The sequence below is a fragment of the Solea senegalensis genome, linkage group LG13, assembly GCF_019176455.1.
Source record: "Solea senegalensis isolate Sse05_10M linkage group LG13, IFAPA_SoseM_1, whole genome shotgun sequence".
NCBI classification, from domain to species: domain Eukaryota; kingdom Metazoa; phylum Chordata; class Actinopteri; order Pleuronectiformes; family Soleidae; genus Solea; species Solea senegalensis.
The window spans coordinates 14,710,038-14,734,320 of NC_058033.1; the positions used below are offsets into that span (position 1 = coordinate 14,710,038).

The 24,283-nt window shown below is 39.8% G+C and overlaps 1 protein-coding gene across 1 annotated transcript; it reads right to left on the reverse strand.

Moving 5' to 3' along the window:
• Positions 1-4,918: 4,918 nt before the first annotated feature.
• Positions 4,919-22,629, reverse strand: LOC122779950 (transmembrane protein 164). The gene is made up of 6 exons (XM_044042659.1): positions 21,817-22,629; positions 16,009-16,058; positions 13,846-13,912; positions 11,712-11,790; positions 6,978-7,078; positions 4,919-6,428 (listed from the first exon to the last, which is right to left on the reverse strand). The coding sequence occupies exons 1-6, from the start codon at positions 22,252-22,254 to the stop codon at positions 6,222-6,224; spliced, it is 942 nt and encodes a 313-aa protein (XP_043898594.1). The 5' UTR covers positions 22,255-22,629; the 3' UTR covers positions 4,919-6,221.
• Positions 22,630-24,283: the final 1,654 nt, after the last annotated feature.

Sequence of the window (24,283 nt, forward strand, 5' to 3'; positions counted from 1 at the left end):
AATTAATGTTCAGAGCAGTCCTGTGGTTGTGGACCAGAACCTGTCGACTGCTGGACTGGGACAACCTTGCCATCTTGCAGGTTCTAACAATGCCAAATTTAAACTAATAATGGATGAGAAACTTAAGAAACACCAAGAAATTCACTTTAAGTTCATCAGCACAAATAGCTCAGTCCATCAGAAGATGGCTTGTGTCTCTGAGGTTGTGAGTTCAACTCTTACTGTCAACTGAACTTCTGCACTACTTTCAAACATCAGACCAAAATAAGAAATTAAAAATACCAGCAACGTATTGTTCTGCATCTCAGTAAGAATATATTCTCCTGGGAGAACAGGACTTGTATGTCTGAGGTTGTTGGTTCAAATCTTATGATCAACTCAAGTGCTTGAGTTCAGTGTTCAAAGTAAACAGTCAAAAGCTCTAAGAGAACCTGAAGAACTGTGAACAGCAGGTAGCTCAGTGGGCAAGAACGCTGCTGTGAAATCCTGAAGTCGTAGGTTCAGTTCTTGTGAGGAGCAGGTGCTTTTAAAGCTCCACATCCAAACTCAAGATTATAAGCAGACAGCAATCCTAGACGAAGGCGGCCTTTGTGGCGTGGTGGCTTTGTTCCACACCATAAGGTTGTGTCTCAACAGGTGAGGTGGCAGGTTCAGTTCCCAACCCTGCAGTTGTTCACTGGAACAGAACCAAACCTAACCTCTTGCTGACTGACACAACCACACAGCACACCAGGTGACCAACCCCGAGTGCGTCGTACCACCCAGTGGTCAAGTGAGTTGTACCACCCAGTGGTCAGCATGTGTCACCTTGCATCAGGTTGAGCTGCACAGGGTGTGAGAGTGTCAAGCTCCCTGTAGAGTACAGCAAGCAAAACAGTTGGAATGGTGGTGGGGCCCTCGCCCCCACCCCAGGCCAATAGTCAATATTAAGGTTGGGTGGTGGTAAGGCCACCACCACCCAAGTGTCTTAATGTGGTTACCTTTTGCTGCACAGCGTAATATAAAGTATTTGACCTTTGACCCCTTCCTACCCCTCCTCACCTCTCACTCCCTTCCCTACCCCTCCTCACCTCTCACTCCCTTCCCTGCCCCTCCTCACCTCACCTCACCTCTCACTACCTGCTCTGCCCCTCCTTTCCTCACTTCACCTCTCACTCCCTGCCATGCCATGCCCCTCCTCTCCTCTCTCTACCTGCCCCTGCTCCAACCTCAGCTCTTGCAACCTGCCCTGCCCCACCCCTGCAAGGCTGCGGAATGGAACCTGCAAGGCTGTGGTATCGAACCGGTCACCTTGTAACTCACGCATTCCCATGGTTGTGAATAAAACCACTGCACCACCAAATCCTACTGCTACCAGGACTTTCGGTCTCATTTCAATCTTCACTTTGGATGTTGACCTTTAAAATATACTGGTCCTCACAAGAACTGAACCTATGGCCTACAGACTTCAAAGCAGCATTCTTGTCCACTGAGCTACCTGCAACTTCTCTTCTTCAGGTTCTCTTAGAGCTTTTGACTGTTTACTTTGAACATCGCCCTAAAATAGTTCACCGTAAGACTTGAACTCCTAACCTTTGACATACAAGTCTTATTGTTCCAGCACAAGCTATTCTTACTGAGCTGCAGAACAACACATTGCTGGTATTTTTAAATTCTTATGTTGGTCTGAAGTTCTAAAGTTGGATAAAGTTCCGTTGATTGTAAGAGTTGAACTCACAACCTCAGAGATCCAAGACTCATTCTGATAGTGTGAGCCATTTACACTGATGATGATTCCCTAACTTACTTGGTCTACTTAACTTTCTCGTCCAGTTCATAATTTTGAGAATTCTGAACTGGAATTTTGAGAACAGTCACTTGGGGGTTATCATAAGACTTGAACTGACAACCTCAGACATTCTCTCAGACAACTCAGTCTTGTTGTTGCAGCAGAAGCTATTCTTCCTGAGATGCAGAACAATACACTGCTGATATTTTTAACAACATTTAACATTCTCAGAGTCTTTCAAACATTAGAATCACTTTAATCAGGTGATCTACTTCATCAGACCATGAAGTTGTGTTGTTCGAGTCCTCAAGGTGTCAGACTCACTTGCTCATGGTTCTTCAAGTCAGTAAGGTTGAGGATCTTGTCTTTTTTTATTTTGGCCACCAGTGTGAAGCTCAAACAGACAGACAAAAGCTCATAGTTTAGTATGTCATCCAAAATCACCTGAAAAAGTCACAGTATAGTATGTCGTCCAAAATCAGTCAAAAAAATCATAGTATAGTATGTCGTCCAAAATCAGTCAAAAAAGTCATAGTATAGTATGTTTTCCAAAATCAGTCAAAAAAGTCATAGTATAGTATGTCGTCCAAAATCAGTCAAAAAAGTCATAGCATAGTATGTCAAAATCAGACAAAAAAGTCATAGTATAGTATGTTGTCCAAAATCAGTCCAAAAAGTCATAGTATAATATGTCGTCCAAAATCACCTGAAAAAGTCATAGTATAATATGACGTCCAAAAACACCTGAAAAAGTCATAGTATAGTATGTCGTCCAAAATCACCTAATAAAAAGTCATAGTATAATATAGTCCAAAATCACCTGAAAAGTCATAGTATAATATGACGTCCAAAAACACCTGAAAAAGTCATAGTATAGTATGTTGTCCAAAATCACCTAATAAAAAGTCATAGTATAGTATGTCGTCCAAAATCACCTGAAAAAGTCATAGTATAGTATGTCGTCCAAAATCAGTCAAAAAGTCATAGTATAGTATGTCAGTCCAAAATCACCTGAAAAAGTCATAGTATAATATGTCGTCCAAAATCAGTCAAAAAAGTCATAGTATAGTATGTCGTCCAAAATCACTTAAAAAGTCATAGTATAGTACGTCGTCCAAAATCAGTCCAAAAGTAATTTATTTTATTTTATTTTTTGCTTTTGTGTTTGGTTCACAATCACCCAGGCTCCAATGAGCCAGTTCTCGTGTTGTTTTAATAAAGTTTTACAAAAAACAAACCCTGACGGCTATTCTCTTGCTTCAAACAGGAAGTGATTCACTTCATGCCAAGATGGACATACTAGTAAAGGGAGACGTCTGCAAACAGGTTGGAGTGTGACTGAACACACAAAGAAATGTCCAACAAAAAGTTGTCCAAGTGGCATGTTCTGTAAATAATGTTAATGATATCAGCAACAGAAACATCTGATTTAAACTGTATACAATTTAGAAAATATTACCTTGTTCATTTATTGAAGTTATGACGACCTGTTTGAATATTCTTTGTTATCTTTGCCTCAGATTAACCGGCCTAAACTGTCCAAATGAATAATTGGACGAGACCTGCCTATGGTGCTCATGTCCTCATCTCACCGACAAACCACTGAGCTGAAAAATAATCCTTAAAACCAGCTGAAGAAAGACCTTAATCCTTAAACCAATATTTTTTCAAAGAGAGCAGTGCATTTCAGCTACTTCTCTCCTTCATTTGCTGCTGCTGTGGGCATTTTAGTTTCAAAGACGTTCTCCTCAGGACACTGAAGTGAAAACGTTCCACCCCGTCTGGATCTGCTGAGAACAGAAATCTAATAGTCATTAGATTTCTTGCTTTTTGGACCTGCTCTAGCGAGGTTCCAAACCAGCTGAGCCGAGACTATGTGTGACGTCGACAGACTGCCGGCCACTGATTGGTCAGAGTGTCAGCACTGGCTTCAGTTACCAAACAGTCCAGCCAGCCAGGTAGGCTGGTTGGAAAGGGGTCAACAAGCGTGAGGGAAGTATTTGAGGTGGGCGATCAGTTCCAAACTGCAGTGAGGATAAGCGTCAATGGCAGCATGGACACGGGAGAGCACAGGAAAAGACAAAACAACGCGCTAACACTAGCGTAAACTATATCTTTCAGTAGCGCCTGTGGCGTTACCACAGCGTTGTCTGTAACGAGTGACTGCGGGAACAGGGAATATAAAAGCTGGGCTGATGAGTGAATTGGGAGCAGGTGTGCTCCCGCCGCAGGTGAGCTGATTGCATGCTGGAGGTAGAGGGCGGGGCATGACAGCGACGTGACAATCACACCGAACAATGCCAAACTGCAGATCAGTTAAAGAAGAACTTGCGTTAATCTCTAACATTTAGCAAGGAAAATGTCTAAAATTACAACATTTAACCGAGGAGTCTGGTGTATTTAGTGACAGCACTGCGGAAAGCGGCACTAGTCACTAGTTTGTGTGTTGCGTATAAAAACGACGTCACGGCAGTCTCGTACAGCCGTGCAGTGATGACTCCGCCCATGTTTTAGAGGTACTAGGAAGTAATGGAAAAGGTGGTCCTTGATTTAAGAGGTTAAGCTTAGCATACAGACCAGCACCTGGGTCTGGTCTAACTGGTAAAACACCACACCACACCACACACGGAACCACTTTGAGACACTCTCACTAAAGTCCATGTAACAAGTCAGCAACATTACACCAGAGCTTACGGGGGTTGTTGATCCACAGAAAGCTCATGTGTTATTTTGTGACTTTGTGCGTTTGAAATCCTTTGCTCAGATTAACTGGAGCAACACAAATCTTACCAAAAGAAACCTCTGTAACGTAAACCAGCAGTTCTGGTGTCACCATGAGCCATTCATCATTTTCTCTGTGGACTTTGGTGCAGCAGAGCGAGCAGGTTACAAACTGCTGTTTCCAGTTGAAAAAGGGCGTCTAATGGCAAGAATATGTTGCCACCTAATGTTAAATTCTTGTAGACTTAAGCAGGTGTACAATTTATTCTTGTTATTATTGTATATTAATGTTTTAGCTGCTTGTTCATCAGCTTCCATTTCCTTACAAGAGCTGTTTACTGTGGAAGTGGAAACAAAATAACATTGATATTTATATAGATATTTAAAACTGCAGTTTTTAATGTAAAAAAAAAATTCCAAAAAAATATGTCACATTTACATGAGAACTGGTTCACTTTAATTGTCAACACAGCACATACACATGAACTGATGAAAAATACAAAAGTATGTCTTATCCCTTCTTTACAGTGAAGTACAGAATATGCTACAGTTAAGACAAACACGTCCCTTATATATGAAATGCTACAACCATACTAACATTATTCCAATTACAGCATTATAGTTATTTCTTTTCATGGAGAGTCAACTGATGACTCAAAGTGACCTCATGCAGATCATCTGATGTATTTTTTTTTCTTCTTTTCTGAAACCGATGTGTGACTCATTGCAGATGCAGATTGCAGTGGTGGAGTGTATTCAGGATTCAGTGCAGGACCTCGACCGATAAATTGTCTTCAAGTGTCACGATAAGCGTTAACCCAGCACCGAAACACATCTCGCCATCATCTGCTCTATGTTGGCAGACACCACATTCATCCAAAATTGTCCAACATCACCATAAAATAACATTAAAACAAAAAGTACAACCTCCTTGGCAGAGGTCATCACAATGTCCCAGTGTAGACCCGTTAATTCCCTCATAATCCCAGAATGTAATAAATCCTGTGTCTCCTGGAATGATGGGGGAAAAAAAGGCTGCAGACAGAAACATGAAGAGGCCACTTTAAGTGAATACATGAATTCCTAACAAATGTGTGTAATCAAGTGAAAGCGGCGGGACAAGATAAATACGATTTTGTTTTTCAGTCACGACTACACGGAGAGGTGATCATACGTGTCAAACAAAAAACAAACAAACAAACAAGCAATGATACATATTTACAGCAGCCCCCATCCTATAATAAAACAAATAAAATGGCGGCGTCACTAACATAACATAGATATAAGCATAACTACTTCTCAAACAAGTGAAAGTGTAACAAATGCAGATCAGTTGACATTTTAATGACTCCTGATTTCCTAGTTCCAAAAAAAGGCAGTGTGAGATATCGACCGATGCACATATACGTACAGATTTCTTCTCATAAAAAAAGAAAAGAAAAGAAAGAAAAAGGCCTGATCTGGATGTAACTCCACCATGCTAACTGCCAACTACCAGCCTAAAAAATGCCTACTACGTTTTTTCCACGCAGGTACGTAATGGATGCAAGCAGAAGACTATAACATTAAAACAGTGACACATTGATTCACTGGCCCTGAACAGCTAACGTGTTTCAGTAAAACGAGACGGTTACATTTTAAAAAGATGCATTAAAATGTTAAAACTAAAGTAAACTGCACGAGCAGGCGTTAAAGAGTGAAAGGTCAAGTCTGTGTGTGTCTTCGCCGACGTTCAGTCAACTTTCTTGCTGCGCAGACGCAGAGCGTCCAGTAAGTATCTGTACACGGAGCCGGTGTAGTGCGACAGCAGCGTGAGGAGCTTCCCGTGGACGAGGGTCAGCAGCGTCTGGTGACCCGTCGCCCAGACCCGGTACCACGGCCCGTAAAACGGGTCAGACACGGCCGGACACAGCATGTTGTTCAGATTGACTTCGGTCGCCTGCGGGGAAACAAGAGACACAGGGTCATGTTAGAAAGAACCAGCTGCACGATAATATACTGTATGTAGGTCAGTCAGACAGCAAGGAAGGAAGGAAGGAAGGAAGGAAATGAGTGAGTGAGTGAGTAAAGAAGGATGGAGGGAGCAAATGTAAGTAAAGAAGGAAGGAAGGAAGGAAAAGTAATTAAATAAGTGAGTGATTGAGTAAAGAAGGGAGGAAGGAAGGAGGGAGTGAGGGAAGGAAGGAAGGAAGGGTAAGCAAATATGCAAGTAAGGAAGGAAGGAAAAGTAAATAAGTGAGTCAGGAAGGACGGAAGGAAGGGAGTGAGTGAGTGAGGAAGGAGAGTAAGTAAGGAAGGAAGGAAGGAAGGAACGTAGAACAGTGTGTAGCATTATATTATAAATAAATGTATTCATGTTTGTTGACCACACTTGGTTTGAATTAACTGCTCATCATTCTCCTTGGAATGAAAAGAAGTGATACAGTACGAGATGCTGGTAAAACACAGTGAAATGTCAATTCATGCCCAGCAGAGGGCTCCATCTTACCAGGCCAAGGAGTTGCAAGAAGAGGAAATGATAGAGGAAGAGGAGGCCGGTGGAGAGGAGTGCCCACCACATGTCTCCGAGAGGCTCGGGCTTGTAAACACCTGCAGAGACAAACACACACGTCTCAAACATGTGCTGCTTTATGAGGTTGCGAGAACAGGTTCAGATTGTGACGATATGTTATCAGGTCAACTACAGAGGACTTTTTGAGGGTCAAGACTTATCCAACACCTACTCTAGATGACTCCAGTTTTGGTTTTGAAAATGTTTACATTTATACATTACATCTCCTATTGCCTAATAACTACAGAGGAGAGAATCTGCTTCCTGTTTACATCAGCACATGCATGTTAGGGGTGGGAATAGAACTGCAACTAATGATTATTTTCATAATCTAATTGGTCAATTATTCAATTAATCGTTTAATCCATAAAATATCAGAAAAAATGTTGCTTGGTGTTCGTCAAACCTGGAAATGACAATGTTCTCAAATGTCTTGTTTCGTCCACAAACCAACATGATTCACGTTTAATGATTTCTTTGTTATCCAGAACAAAGAAATGAAGAAAATATTCACATTTAAGAAGCTTAAACAATCGGAAATCTTGTTTTAATCATGAAAAAAGCTTCAAACGGATTAATCTAGTAATCGATTAATAATCGTTTCAGCTCTTGGTGGGAATCTCTAAAACTAACCCTAATCCTGGCTCTATCTTGTTATTTTTGACAGAATAATACAGTATGTTTTACACAAATGACGGTATTGGACTAATATCGGGATCAGTTGATACTCCAGTTTGTGATATCGGTGTCGGACACAAAATCTTTTTTTTCCAGGATTGGCACCCTCTTGACCAGTCTAGACCCCCAAATCATTTATGTCTACGAGTGTCCTCACAACTACAGAGAGCCGTGTGTTTGTCTGTTGAATAAAACAAAATCAAATGTGTCTTCCATGGAGTGCCAATACTGTCACTCTCCATGGCAATGGGTAAATAAAGAGTAGAGCCTCCATTTCAATCCAGTGGAGTCAGACAGATGAATGTGTAGCAGCAGCAAAAGGGTCGGAGCTGAAGAAATGACTCATTACATTTCATTCAGCACAGTCCAGACATCCTGCCGCTTGTTAGATTAAACCTTTAGATATATTTTCCCAGCTGTCACCAAACAGGACAGGGCGATATGAAAACACAGATCAAACACTCGTCACTATCTGACACGACTCTGATTAAAATGGTTTCTGGACACCATTTTTTCTTTTTATTATTTATTTTTATTTTATAGTGATTGACGTACAATAAATGCTTTCGTGCAAGCCAGGAAAATGGCTGACAGGATATTGAGACAGCCAGCATCACTTGGTGGGTATTTAGTGCGTTGCGTATCAAACCAAGTCACAGCAGTTTCATGCAGTTGTGCAGTGATGACTCCGCCCTCGTTGAGGAGGTACTACTATAATAATGGAAAACACACTAAACCGTGTACAGTTGAGCTAAGACTATGTAGTGGAGGTGTGGGTCTGCCCCAAGGGAGCAGGTTTGTTTTGGGATTGGTGGGGACACAAAAGTGCTCCAAGGCAGCACTCCTGAAAGTTGACGGTTTTTTACATTAGCAATCATAATTTCACGTCACACATATGTATGTTATAGGTTAAAGCAACTAATGAAAGAGTGCCGAATCTCATGACTAACATATCCATCATTATTTAACCTCACCTGTCAATTTCCAGCCTCTCTTTCAGCTTCTCCTCTACCTCCTCCAGCCTCTCTTCCTTCATCTGCTCCAGCCTCTCCTTCTCTACCTCCTCCAGCCTCTCTTCCTTCATCTGTCCCAGCCTCTCTTTCTCTACCTCCCCCTGCCTCTCTTCCTCCATCTCTTCCAGCCTCTCTGCTGTCTGTCACCTTACAAACATATGTTGATGCATATGTCATGAACAGATACATTAGGGATACAATGATCATAGAGCTTGATGGTTCAGTTATTGCCTGAGCAAAAAGGCTTTTACTGAATATTAATATTACTTCATATTAATTAATTAATTTTATAATTATAAAATCACATGATCATCTAGAATGTGAAGTTGTATTGTATTTCCACAAAGTTTCTTCATTTGTGTTTTTAAACCGTTGCTTACTTCTACACAAACACATGAAAATAAGAATTAAAAATCATTTAATATAATATATCTTTGGCATTAAATATTTGTATCTTTATATAATATCTTTTATTCAATATCTGTATTGTTGAGCCTCTACCTATACACCCTTGAAGTAACTTACACTTTGACTCCTAAAGAAGTCTCTTATAAGGTCTCTTATAATGACAATTTCTCTCCAGAAATTGAAAATAAAATAAAGTGATACCTCAGTTATTACAATACTGGCTCAGTTACATTATCAAAGTATTATTTTAATGCAAGGCCAATAACATGATAACGTAATAAGTTTTTACACTATTGGCTCAACAACTTTATTACATTATTGGCAATTTATTACATTATTGGTTTTATTACATTTAAATTATAACGCTATTGGCCGTTATTACATTATCGGTTGATACAGACCCCAATCTTTTTTTCATACACATTGTATATTTTTTTTGTTTAAACTTACTTAGGCAAAACACAATATTACGGAACCAAATGCTATTTCCAAACTGTCCACTTCCCTGTTGCTAATGAGCTACAATAATACAGGGGAATGTTCTGAAGACCAGTAACAGGTGTGAAAGTGGCGTCAAACTGGTTTTTCCTGTTTCCTATACTTACGCTACAGTAATTCAAAGAGGGAAATATCAAACGTGGACCCACTGGTCAGTGAAATCAGGAACACAAATATCTCCTTTCATCCACCTCCAGTGTCATGTTACTGATGAACAATGGGGCTTTTCTCTGCATGTATGTGCTACACCCTGGATGTTCTCTTTGTACTTGACTCGACGTCTGCCATTGAAAATCTGAAAATCTGGATTTGTGACCATTTTGTATGAACCTAAACAATATACTCATTACACTTTCTACTAAATCTATTTCAATCTATGTCCTAGTTAACATAAATTTACATTTTACAACACAGTTGCCTTCTGGGGGTGGCCCGGTGCACCCATCCAACATCTGTCCTCTCCTGCTGTTTGCCTTAAGGTGACTCTAATGGCACATGAGCAGCTGTTTGCAGGGGAAATGTTGTACATGCATCGACTGCCATGTGGATGTAAATTTAAGTTAATTTAAAAAAAATAAAAATTAAAAAAATCTCCCCAGCAGCCTTGATTCCACAAAGAAAGGTTGTGGTGATCATATGCAGGATAGTGACTGCAGAGCATGGTGTGTTACAGGTATTTGGAGGTAAAAGTTCACATATAAATACAGAACACAAGTTCAGAAGTGTGGTTGCATGAGGTAATGACTTTATGCACCATCCAGGAAGCAGTTTGAAACACTAGCTGTGTCCCAACCATAGAGGCTGCACACGTAAAGGTGGTGGAAGTCAGATTTGTGTCGTGTTGTGCGCTTTTAAAATAATTGAAAGGTGCATTACTGCCAGCCTTACTGCTCTGCTGGTGGTGTGCAAAGTATTCTGGGATATGGTTGGCGGCCGCGAAGGATACACAAACTTATCCTTCAAAAACGGGCAAATGTCGGCTGCACGTGAAGGAGCCGACGATTCATGTGACAACTGCGACAGGCCATGACACGCAGCTGTCACGCACTTTGACAATAGCCCAAAGACAAATCCACACTTGGAGGTTGCAGCCTTGAATATCGAGGCACAGACACTGTCACTATCTCACTGGTAACATGGAGGCTTGCCTAATAAAACCTATTCTTACTTAATTCTATATCTCAAGAATATGCTTGCAACTTTGACTTGCTGCTAAAACACTTTTTACAGCCACAAAATGAAGCTTGTTAACTGCTCATACTATCACACCAAACTCCATAGAGAAAATAATAGTTTTTAGCTCACTGGAACACAGGAGATGTTGACCTACTGCTGCCACATTTAGCAAGATTGTGTCACTTAGGCAAATCCAAACAAAACTCATTTTTAAACACAGTAAGAAAAGGACATACTGTTCTTACTAGTGGAAGCAGCACATGATTGACAACTCTTATGTTCCGTATTGTAAAAAGCGCTGATTTTCTGATATGGACTTTGTTGTCATTACCTCATAAAACCACACTTCAGAAAATCTGAACTATCTCATATAAGAATTTGCTTAATGTGACCAGGAGCAGAAACTCATAGATGGTACAAACCAAGAGGAAAATATTCTGAACTAGCAGTAATAATATCATCAAATAACTCACAACCACTCTGATATACAGCCTACTGCAGACACACTCGACAGTAATAAAGTCGTAACTGTCAGTTACCTGTAGTTACCTGTAGTTATTAGATGTACAACACATCAGGTGTTTTCCAAAGGTCAACGTAAAACACAGTAGAGCAACGTGACTGCTTACATGTCCTCTTCAGTCATCCCATGCAGATATTTTTACAACACAGTGCACACAACATAAGTATGTTTAGAAATAAACACGTGTAGATGGGCAGGAACTGCTTACACGGCAGAACAGACACGGCAAGAGTTGTTCCTACAGAAACTCGTGTGCCACAATCAGCAAAAGGGAATCCATCAACAGAGAGAAGACACGTCGGGGACTATAACCTCGCCGAGTAAGCATTATGTCAAGGTCATGTCAACACAGGTGTAAATGAGATCAACACCTACCTCCTTTCCTGAAAAGGTAAAGAGGCACCAGGTACAGCATGGAGTGCTGGATGTAGTAGATCTCCTTCTCAAAAGGCAGCTGTGGAGAAAAATGAACTATTTCAGCTTGTGCAGGACCAAGACGGTATTTAATTTTCTTAAGACTAAATAAAATAAATACATAAAGGGATTATAGAAGAGACTGTGATGTCATGCAACTGAGTTCATCTGCCCCTCAATGTTAGAAATAACTAAATAAACAATATTTGGAGACTTAGTCAGAGGAGCAGGTAACAACATACAAGTCTATAATGGGTATATATTGAGACGGTCAGCTGGAGCCGCATGATACAGTCAACCCAGATAATATTAAAATCATTTTTGGGATACAATTCAACATCTTTGCATCTTAACTGGAATTTTTTTTTAACATTATTTGGACTGTTTACAAAAAACAAAATGTATTTTCTCATCTTGCTAGTGAATTTCTGTAGCACTGCCATAATATCATATAAAATGAATGAACAAGATTTGACAGAATAAATAAAACCTATCTAGTTGCTCAATGTGTCTGCCTTGTCATTATGGTAGTACTGTAGCTAGTCCATTTATAACGCATCTATTTGCTATTTTGTGTACATTTCTTTCAATAGCAGGTCAGTGTCTTCATTTTATTATGAATGTATTTATGTACCATTTTCATACACACAAATTCTTTACTTTGAGAGAGATGCCATTGGCGTCGATGCCACAACAAGATGAAAAAAGTCACCTTTTTCAAATACACAAAGTGCTCTATATGGAGGAGAGATGGGCTTAATGGTACACCCATTGTATACCGATAAGAAGTAGGTCAAACTGGTCTTTGTCCATTTAGAAATGAGCTTCGAACCTCTCGTCTTTCAGACAAAGCTCCTGAAAGCGTCACTGAAACTCTCTGTATTCTTTCTATGTTTGAAGGATCAGATTCCCCCAGAAAGCCGTTGTGGGGGAAATAGGGTGCGAGCTATCCTTTATCTTTTTATTTTATTCTTGTTAAGATGTAAAGTAATTATTTCAGCAACTTCCCATTCATTTCAGTTTTCTTTCTATATTCAGTACGCTTCTAAAACTGGCCCCAAGAGAGAGGAAGTCAGATTTGTCTTGACCATGGTCCTACTACCAGTGAAAGGAAATCATGAGAGGGTGTGACAGCATGTTACAAATGAGTGCGAACATAAGCTGAATGTTAAGTGAGCCAAAGGAACATGCACAAAATAGAAAAGACGATACAATTCAAAATAAGAGAACAAATGGACTAGTTTAGCAACAGTACTAGAATAATATTATTCATATCTATGGTATAAATTTGTGTTACTACAAACCCCATTGTCAGAAAAGTTGAGACAAGGCAAAGGAAGCAGAACTATGCAGGAATTTAACCCTCATTTAAACAGCTTCTGACTCATTGTGATGGTTAAATGTCTTGTTGCTTGGAGATTGGGGGCTGTTCCACTAACCCTAACTCGTCTGTTAGTGGAAAACCAGCCTTACAAGAAAGTCTCGGGTCGGGCAAAATACACTTAGGCTTGTCAGTGAAAACACTGAAAATCTTCCATTTGTTCTTTTATCATTTAAATAAAGGTTCAACTGAATGAACTGTCCCAACTTTCCTGCAAATGGGGTTTGTAAAAGGAGATTTATGACTAAAAGTCATGTTTCTGCAGTGAAATCTTTTTTAAAGCACGAGCTGACATGTGTGCAGCGAGAACTTCAATCATCCTATTAGAACAGATTTCTTTTTTTAGTTCAATCTGTCCAAACTTCACTAAAATAAAGCAAAATTCGATCATCAATCAAACTCACAGTTTATGCCACTTGGGTCTAACACTGCGTCTTAGAGATGTCAGAATCTGTTCTACAGACTCATGCTCCAGTAGAGCTAGATTTATTTAAACATCTCATTCTTCTGACAAGAAGGAGATGAAATGTCACCACTGAGTCTCTTAAATTGCACCAAAGCTAAGGGAGAGCACTTTCAGTCATGTTGAGCTGTCAGAAAAAAATGAAATATGTGGATAATGATGAAAATGTTGCGCTTTTTCATTTCAGGAACAGAACAGTGAGATCAAGGTTTTGCCGAACATATTTCCAGTAGTTACTTCCTCTTACTTACCAGTCGAGTGTTGACTACAGGGAATACCAAAGCCAGTAACGCGCCATTCAACATGTGGACCTGCAGCCTGAGAACACGCAGGAGAAATATGAGATATGAGGATGATGATAATATAACAGCATAACCATTTAAGGGACAGTTTAGATTGTTTGAGGTACCGACAGTGCTTGGTGAGCCAGGAAGCAGCTTGAGATGTGGACGCTTACTCTCATGGCTGCCAGCAGGGACAAATAACATTTTCACCTGCTTAAATCTATCATTTCTTAAGAATACATTTATCACGTTTCACCTCACTGCTAGACAGACTTTCCTGGCTAGATACTGAAGTTTGTTTTACTGTTAAACATTCACCCTCCTGCACTAAAGTCTGTAGATACGAAAGTGTTTTTTTTTAGCTCACTGTGACACAGGAGACGCTGGACTAGAGCTGCCCCGTTTGGTAAGCTTGTGTCACTAAGGCAAATATGGATGAAATACTTCAAAATAAATCCATTATATGCAAATGAATATATGCATATAATGTAGTGAAAGGCTTGACACTGCTATGACTCACAAATCAGACGAAGGAATCTTGATTCTGATGAATCACCAAATCCATCATAATTAATATGATTTAGATCGATTTTAGTCTTTGGCTCAAACACACTCAGCAGCTGCTTCCATCTTCCATTCATCACTCAAACACAGCCACGGGTATAAATGTTGTCCCTAACCAAGACCTATTTCAGGAGCCACCATCTATAAAACCCAGAAGTTAATGTGTCAACGTGAGGACCTACATCAACTCCTCTGACTGCTCTTTTTTGTCAAATGAGCCAAAAACAACTGTTGTGACAGCTGAGGTCACTGGCAAAACAGCAGTGGTGTAGAAGTGTCACTTCAGATAAGCCCGGCCGTCGCTCTGAAAGCCTTTCAACTGTTTTTCCAGGAAAAAACAGTCTGCTTCGTTCAAATTCACCACATTTATTGATCATTTGCACTCTTTGGCCAGTATTTTTTCTCTGTTCACTGTCAATGTTTAAAAAATGAAGTTCTCAAATTTGCAAGTCCACCCTCTGTCACAATCGATACTTGGATGGAGAAGGTGTGAAAGAAACAGGCATTTTCCATTACTGATATATCACTATAAAATAAATATTTGGAATAGTAAATTCAAATGTGTTATTTGTGACTCAGGTGGTGGCAGCAGCAGCAGCAGACAAGCAGCTCCTGTGTCACCACAAGATAAAAATGTCAATATTCTTCATGGACTTTGGTACAGGACAGTAAATATTTTCAGGTGTCCCCAACTAGGGACAAAAAATGAGCAATAGCTATAAAATCTCTGTACAGCACATCAGTTGCATTCTTTGTATTGCAATTATGTTAACTGTATTGTCCCTATTTAAATATAATTCTAAATTAATAGCGACATAAATTGGTAAACATGTCCACCATATGGCACTTTTCCACAATATAGTTCTAGCACAACTTGGCTCGGTTTTGTTTTTAATTTTCCATTAGGGTTAGTACCTGGTCTCCAAAACAAGGACAGAAATAAATACACAATTTCTCAATGGAAATATTAATGACAAGTGCAGTACATTCATAGGGAGGATAAATATGACTTCTCTGCACTGGCTCACTTAATTGTTTTCCCAAAACGATGAGTCTTTCATATAATGGAGGCTCTATTTTATTTTTAGCCGGGTACTTTATGGCCATTTCAGATAAAACTCAGCTACAGACTCCCATGGGCTCAGGCAAAGTGAAAGTGACCCTGTTTGTTTGCATTTGTTTTTGCGTAAAACCCACATCGAGTTCCCTCTGGCAAAGACACAGAACCATTTCTCCTGAATAATTAACTTCCAAGACCAGAGTAGTCGTTGAGGAGAGAAGCCCATAAAGCCCAGTTAATTCATTACGATAAAACTGTACAAAAAAACATTTTGTTCTCCAGAATTGTTCTCGTAATTGCAATCAGGGAGGCACATTAATTTGGGTCTGTCTGGCCAGTCATTTTATATCTTGTATTCTGGATTCGCAATCATGATGGGTACAAGAAAGTACAACAGGCCTAAACACAGAATGGATGACTTGAGGCCCTTTCATAATTAGTATGACATAAACATTTCAGTTTCACAAAGTATAACAAAGACCTGGGTCAGAGGTAAATATACTCACCGGAATACAACCATTGCGGTTTTACCTGGTGGGCAGGCCAGAAGGAAGATCTGTGGAAGAAAGTACACAGAGTAATGAGAAACTACATTATCAGAGTAGCTGAACAGATTGAATGCTTCAGGTGCTCCCAGTGTTTACTCCTGTAAGTAAACGAAAATGAAAAAGGTTAATAATATAATAAGAGAAGCCTTGCATCCCTGTGGCAACTGTGAACTACTCTGTGCTTCAAAACAAGAAAAAGGCACAGATGAGACTGACTCAAGATAAAAACTAATTGTAGACAGTAGTCCAACATTAGGCTATCTAACAGTTCAAACTGCACAGTAACACATTAAAGGCTGAGAGTGTAGAATTTAGGAGTTATTATTTACATATGGCAGAAAATAAAAATAAAGTAATTACACTTGAATGATTGTTAAAAAAAAAAAAAGTCACCTGATTACATAAGTTGTTGCTTTTCAATTCAAATGACCCTTATAGATTTATATCAGCTCTATTGAGGCAGCCATTTTGGACCACTATGTTTTCAATGGAAAAGGTAGACCAGCAACAAAGACCGGCAAGTGGTGCCAAGTCATAAAAAAAAAAAAATAGAAAGTTAGAGTGAAATGACACTGTATTATATGTACTATGTCAGACAACTTAAACTTTGTATTGACACCACTAGTGTTTCTATTAGCATTGAGATGGATTAATTACCAGAAGCAAACATTTGAAAAGTTTTGTGCAAATAAATGCATCTCCTGTGTGACTCATTTCATAAGCTACCAAATGTTATTACTGCATCAGGATGTGCTGTGTTTTGTGGGTTGGTATTTCCTGTCATCTGCAGCCACTGCAGCCATGCTCTCATTGTTTAAACAGTAGATGAATTTGAAGTCAGTCAAGAACATTAAAAACAAAACTGTTCCACCTTGCATGACTAATACATAATCACTTGCGCTTGCAGGCAGGGGTGGTTACCTTACACAACTTCAAAAAAGTTTCCCCTCTTCAAACATTATATGTTAGAAAAAAAGTGGCTGAGAACATGTAAAAGAAAAAAAATATGAATGAGAATTATGGAAATGTATGCCCTAAGAAATGAAAACAGCTTCTTTCCAGTCTTCTGTTTGGGATTTTCTGGCATGTCTAAAATATGTCTCTATGACATACCAGAGCCATAGTTAGCATAACTCCTCCTCAAATGGCGTAAATATTTAAAAAGCCTCAGCAACCTTTTATCAGGAGTAATTTGCACCTGCTCCTACACTATTGCCACTACAGACTCACATACACAGTTTAGTTGGGACCAAAGCAGGTGAACGTGACCTCTCTATATGTTTGCTGAACAGGAAGTGTGATACCGTAACATTTCCGTTTATATTCAGGTGGTTAGTAACACAATTCACTCTGGGGTGAAATGGTCAGAGGAGATCATTTTTAACAAATTACAGGCACTTAAATGGGAGTCTAACACAGATTCCTCCATTGACTTTACACTCTGCACCATCCTGTTTCACCATAAAAATTGAAAACGCTGAACAGATCTAATGGTTACTTGACTAAAAAATGTCCTTGTTTATTCCAGGTGTGTAATTGTTTGGTCACAGGACCTCTGTAAGAACACAGGTATTTTTCCTCAAGGCTTATATTGTGTATTGTGTCATCGTAATAAGCACCTCTGTGTGGAAAAACAATAGAAATATGAACACTGTGCAGTGTTTTGGATGTGGGATAAAATGCAGTTCCTTTGTTTGTCATAAATCAAGTTGTCTTTTCTCAGTTATGAGTTAAAACAGCCTTGACACTGTTGCTGCAGCATTAAATACACAGTTAACTCTAATGGTAGTTTCTATATAACATTTACGACCATGATTAAATTCATTCGGCGGTGCAGCAGGCTGAAACATAATGCCAACTTCTTTCACGTTAACAGATACAGTTCTGCAAAGTGAAACATGAGAAACAAAGCAGTGTTGCATGGAAAACATGTATCGCATCACAGACTTGACCTTCCTTCACATTTTGTTCTTGTATCTTAAAAATATTGAACAATTCTTTTCCTCATTCCTGCCAAGCAATTTCGCAGTGAATGCACAACTGTAACCAAATAATGAACTCACAGGATGTGAGGAAAAACCATAGAAAAACACCCAGCAGAACAATCTGTTGTGCAGCTGCTGATAAATATGGCTGCAATGATAATGCTGATAGTGTAGTCAGTTATACAGAAACTTTGTAAGAGTATGGTACTTTGATTTAAAGGCAAACTCTCACCACGTTGCAAAGACAAAGCACAAAGTCCTAAAAGTTTATTGCTGTGGATTTATACTGCTAATCTCTGACCAAATCTGATCATAACTGATCTAAATAATCACAATGTTCAGTCTAGAGTGAGATCCACAGGAGAAGAAAGTTCACTCAATAAGGTGGTTGTGTGTCTGATAAGAGCTCATTTATCACCATGCATTTAAAAAGAGGAGAATTCTGTAGCAGGTGATCAGTCATTTAGACACTATGTATGAATGGATGAAGTTCATTTATGCGTTTATGGAGCCCCAGTCAAGTCCATCAGACTCCAAGGAGACAGTAACAGGAAAGTAAATTGATCAAATTGATCAGTTGGACATTAATCAAATATCATTGTACTAATGTAACTACTCTGCTTCCATGCGGAGGAGGAAGACAGAACAGACATCCGTGTTGTCATATATGAGACATCAGCTCATCAGTCATCAGACCGTGAAATCTTTAACGGTAGCTGAAGCGCTTTCTTGCTTTGGCCTGAGTGATGTTGCTCACCTGTTGTTTCTGATGTTTGCAAGGACTCTGCTGATAGCACCACCACTCTATGCATGACAAACACGCCAAATTATGTTATTCATACTTATGTAATATTCATATTTTTCTTTATTGCAAACATAGTTCCCCAAAAGTATGTTATACACATACACAACTGTCCCACCAATTTGAATGTGAAAGTATGCCTGCTTTAAAGCAGCCGTAGATGATTATTACATGAGACACAAAAAGGTGACAATAAAGGATTGTAAAAACTAGGGATGGATATGAGTATCTGATTATTCCCTTGGTTAAAAAAGGTCGATCAGTTACCGTAGGTGGTGGTACGGTGTTTTCGTTGATGAAAAACCTAAAACTATGAAGAAAAATGTTCATCAGCGACCCTTTTTCGCCGATGAAAATAAGACTGGCCACTAAATGTGCACAGACGAGACCTGCTTTACACTACATGGTTATTGTATGACTCAATATCATACATGTCTGATATACATCACCTTTAGCATATGATAAAAACATGTAGCCATACTCCTGACAGGGGCTCTGTGTGCAGAGAGCTGCTGCAGACATGGGTGTGTCTGTAAGCAGGGGTGTAGCAGCGAGTCTCAGCAAGCTGCTCAGAAAACAGCAGTTCATGTGTGTATATACACTAAACCTCCCCCGTTTGTTTTGTGCTTAAGGTCGTAACTGTAACGTGTAACAAAATTACGTTGTGTCTTTTCATTCACTACTTTGGGTTTGCCATCAGCGCCTGCTCGCTTCATTCAGCCTACAGGTCTCTCAACCACTGTAATTAACTTTGACTTTGGGATGAATGAGGCAGGTCGGACGCCAGACAGAATTTGCTGCTCTCCGTACTTTTATGATTCATGGAAGTCAAAAATATGTATTATAATTGTAATGCAGCTGCTTCAACAATACGTATTTATGTTGTGGCTGATTGTGTGCACATTATTTTATTACTCTTCTTCCCTGACAATAGGCAAAAAAGAGACAAACAAAAACGTACCACACCCTCAAAGTGCAGATCCAGCCATTTTGATGCAGTCAGGTCAGAGAGTGAGTCAAAACTAACAAAAACAAATGCTCACAGAAACAATCACACTTCAACTATCAGTTATTAACATACATTGCAACTCATAACCTTGGTTGGTAGTGAGCCTCAGTATGTGCCCCAGTGAGCGCACAAACAACTTTCAACCAAGCACATGCTTCCTGTTTCACCTACTTTAACTTTATCATACAGTCAAGCTCCTGCAAGTCCCTGGCCTTCTTCCCTGTAATAAGTAACTCCTGGAAGCCTTCCCTGCAGGGCCACCCTGCTGACAGAAACAACACCTCCTTGTTAGCAATTTTCAGAAATGAGAGATTGAGAATGTCCTACCTACGGATTTCCAGTTCCTCATGTCCTATATCTCGGTCACCTTGGTCACCATACATACATTAGGGACATGTTGCCACTATAAGTCAATTCTTCATTACAGCCAGTCATTCAGCAAAGTATAATGGTTATCACAGGACCTCCGTGAGAGGTAAAATACCATCAACAATACACATTTCTCGTATTTCATGCGTATGATCCAACACATTAAAACGCAGCTGGCACTGACCCGTTACCATGACCCATAGTCTTCAATCATACACCATGAAGGTCAGACACACAAGTGCAGGACAGAACTGCACAGTCCTATTGCTGCAGTGGTTGTTACTCAGCCTTTACACGCGGAAGACAATACAGCAAAGATATCACCCACTTTATTTCCTATGCTCTATCACTCAATTACTGGCTTTCTGTGCAGCTTTATACCCAGTTCACACTTGCTTGCTCCTGTGTAGCTTTACAGCCTTTCACAACACTGACCACCATCTCAAGCCATAACCAATAGTTTTATGAAAGGCAGGTTTTGATTGGACCCCTGTATATGAGAGTGATGGAGTAAAAAAATCATCATGACTAAAACTAAGCAAGTGTCTGAACTAAGATTGCGAGAAATAGCAGTCTTAATAAGCTGAATTTCCATTGGTAGGATAAATGAGGCAATATTCATGAAGCTCCACCCAGCACTCTCCCCCACTTTGCTTCAAAGTACTGTCAGGTTGTGTTTTTATAAAGAATGTTTCAAGAAATAACATAATAAACGGCTTCAGAAACAATTAGACGTGAGCAGCAAACTTTTTAAGATTCTTATCCAATAACAAATTTGTACCATGTGATACAAAAACACGTTTTGTTTCTTACCAAAAGTAAGTGTTTTTTTAAAGTCATATCAAAAGTCTAAAGCATATCTCACCTCCACCGAGGATGTGTTTCTTGCCAACATTTGTCTATGTAACTGTGAGCAGCATAACTGAACGGGTTAGGAAAAGATTTGAAAGAGATATTCTGGGGGAGAGTTGAAGATGCAATGCTTTGATATTGATGGTAATTCAGATATAGGATTAAAAAACCAAACCAAAAACCCCAGTTGTTTACCTTGTGAGCCAGGAAGAACTTTACATTAAGCCCACAACTTTCCTCCTTGCACTTTGACAACACTACTGTGTAGTTTGGTCTCTGTCTTGAAACTGTGGGAAACTTTGGCACAGGTTTGCACTCTTTTTTTTACAATTGTTTCAATAATGGTGAACCGTAATTTGGCTCAGGATAATTGTATATTTTCATATCATCCCGCGCCAATTGTGTTCTACAAGTTAAGTTCTGTGAAGTTCATGTGATATTCGTGTTAATGTGCGAGGAAGCAGGGAGTCATGAGGCAACAGTGACTGTAAAATACCAACGACAGCGTTTCACCACAGGATGAGAGGGTGGGGTCCGGCCATCACATAGGTGTCAACACAGTAAAATCTAAGATTAAATACTAATTATCCAGTGTATTGTTGTTTAGCTGTGACTCAATCTGTATGGAAAGGTTATGTGAATAAAGGAGTGTGACTATGTTGTTCTCACGGTTACTACCCATCCAGGGTGTGCACACAAATGCACGTAATCAAAGGAAAGACAGCGCTGCAGTGTTCTGTGTTCCTCACCTGAACCATGGTCACGACGTGGCATGGATTCAGCAGATATATCAACGTCTTGGTCGCAAATTTGAATCCAACCTCCACTCCAAAAGTCATGCACAGGGCCACCAGCAACAAGTTCTTCCCAAGACTGTCTTCCTTGGTCCTGGTGCAGTCTTTCCCTACACATCTGAGCTCCTTTGACAAGTTTATTTTTCTCAGTGCCACACCGATCTCCAGCAGGGAGACGAGGAGGATGACCAGGCTTTCACTGAGGCGCTGCTTCGGAGCGATGAAGGCAGCGCACTCGGGCCCCCCATTGCCCTCAAACTTCGGGTCCACGCCGCCGTAGACCCAGTCTAACAGGCTGTATATGTTATATCGGGACATATTCCTCTTCTCGTGTTGGAAAAGATACGAACAAGATGGAATAAAAGACGCCACACTGACTTCCTGACGAAACATGAACTGCGAGATTTCACTTTCGTGGCTCGTGCCGTGGTTCAGAGGTAGACATGTATCCACAGCCTCGGGGTGTTGCCTATGGCTGCTAGCTAACAACTACCTCATCTTCATCAGCAAGGAACTTCAGCAAGTAGCAGGAGGCGGTTGTGGTTAAGACCAGAACGTCCGTGATTGCAAAGCCCCCACGCCCATCAACTATTAGCAGCTGAGCAAGCTAATGTGAAACGGGCATCTCCATCATGTGAAATGACTCACGTTAGCTACGTGTTCCCCCTCATGTCAGGCTACTATCATCGCAGTTTACAGCAGGTTGGCAACGGCAAAGACACCGGCTAGCTTAGCTTAGCCTAGCTTGGCAAACCTACTAACCGAATTGTCTCACTATAACTTTTGCCCCGAATCTAGCCTCACAGGATCGTCACACATCTAGATACAGGTGCTCCTACGTTGGGGTTCGGACACACTAAAGTAGTAGCAACGGCTTGTTCTGACTCTTTGTGTGTGAAACTGACAACGGATGGAAGTATTTGTATGCTGTTAATTTAGCACGTTCGAGAATGGTAAACTGATTGATAAGATACAGATTATTTTTTTAGAGTTTGGTGCACGCCTCTGTGAATTTAGTAAGACATGTGATATTTATGGAAGAAAAGCACGATTTTCATGAAATGTTTAGATACCAATTTGGTGTTTGTTTCACTCATAGTGTGGTAATTTTAAAGTCACTACCTGACAGTCAAGCTTACGGGCATATTTTACATTTAAAACCACAGAAGTATCTGGCGACCACACAACCTGTGACGAAGGATGGTGGCGTTCAGGAAAACTCCGTAAACCTCCATTGTGTTCGTGTTGCATTTGTGTAATGATTGCCAGTGATTGTAGGTAGGAATGGTATAAGTTGTATTCTACACATCCACTAATTCATAGAGCTCCTGAGTATTTGTGTTCCTTCTATTCCAAGAGGGCAACATTTATGATAAATGATAAAACCAATCAACAACCCATGTACCTATCTTCACATAATATAAATAAAATTAATTAAAAAAAACTACTGTGTTATTGAAATGTACATGTACATATCTTACTGACAGTAGTGTGTGATTTGTTATGTTGTGTTATAGTGCACTTTTCAAAATCCACTTTACAATTTCAGTAAAACAAACAAATTATAGCCTGGTCCGGTTTGACAGGTCACTGCATACACTTTATTACCAGTATAGCCATTAAACTGGTTTTGTTATTTAAAATTAGCCATACAAATAATAACATTTACAATAGGCTAAACATGAGAGAACCTTTGATTTTAGTGACACGATGACTATCAAGTTTGCCATTTCTTCATGAAAAACAAGAGCGTGGACAACAGGGGAGACTACCTGTGCCATCTATATATTTTTGTAGTTATTTATTTGTGAATAAAAGAACTCCTGACTGGGAGGTACCGTTACAACAATGGCTCCTGATTAACATGCGACTCTTTCATTTATTTATTCTTTTCAACTTGCCATACAAGTGCAAAAGAGAAGCAGAAGAAACGTCTGACTTAAGGAGTGGTATACTGTAATTTTTTTGATACTTATTTATTAGCGAATGAAAGAAGCGTTCTCTCTGAGGCCCCTTTATTTGTGCCATAACAATAGCTTTTCACACATGCCACTCCTACATTTGTTTATTCCTTTCAACTCGGCTTATAAATGTGAAAAAAGAGAAGAAAGGTTAGATTGAAGCTGCAGTTCCAACACAGGAGCAGAGACCCAGGAACCAGGGTCTTTATCAGGAACTACGTTCTGCAAATTTTGACATCGATATCCCCAAACTTCCCTCAAACTGAAATCGATACAAACTGGAATTAATTTAGGCTGCTGGAGGGAATTAATGAAATGACCTTAACCATAATTCAGAATTAAATTCAGGTCATGGTCAAACATGCCCATATTATTGACACTTTTAATCAGTGTTTTTGTAAGGACGTGTCAATTTGGGACTGTCTTTTACGTCTCCTTATCTCAGACATATCCCCTGCAGA

Excerpts from the sequence above, each read along its gene's own strand:
- LOC122779950 (XM_044042659.1), bottom strand. The coding sequence starts at position 22,254 with ATGTTTCGTCAGGAAGTCAGTGTGGCGTCTTTTATTCCATCTTGTTCG. Across the intron at positions 16,059-21,816 it reads ACGTCGTGACCATGGTTCAG|ATCTTCCTTCTGGCCTGCCC; the intron begins GTGAGGAACACA and ends TTTCTTCCACAG. Across the intron at positions 7,079-11,711 it reads TTACCTTTTCAGGAAAGGAG|GTGTTTACAAGCCCGAGCCT; the intron begins GTAGGTGTTGAT and ends TTGTCTCTGCAG.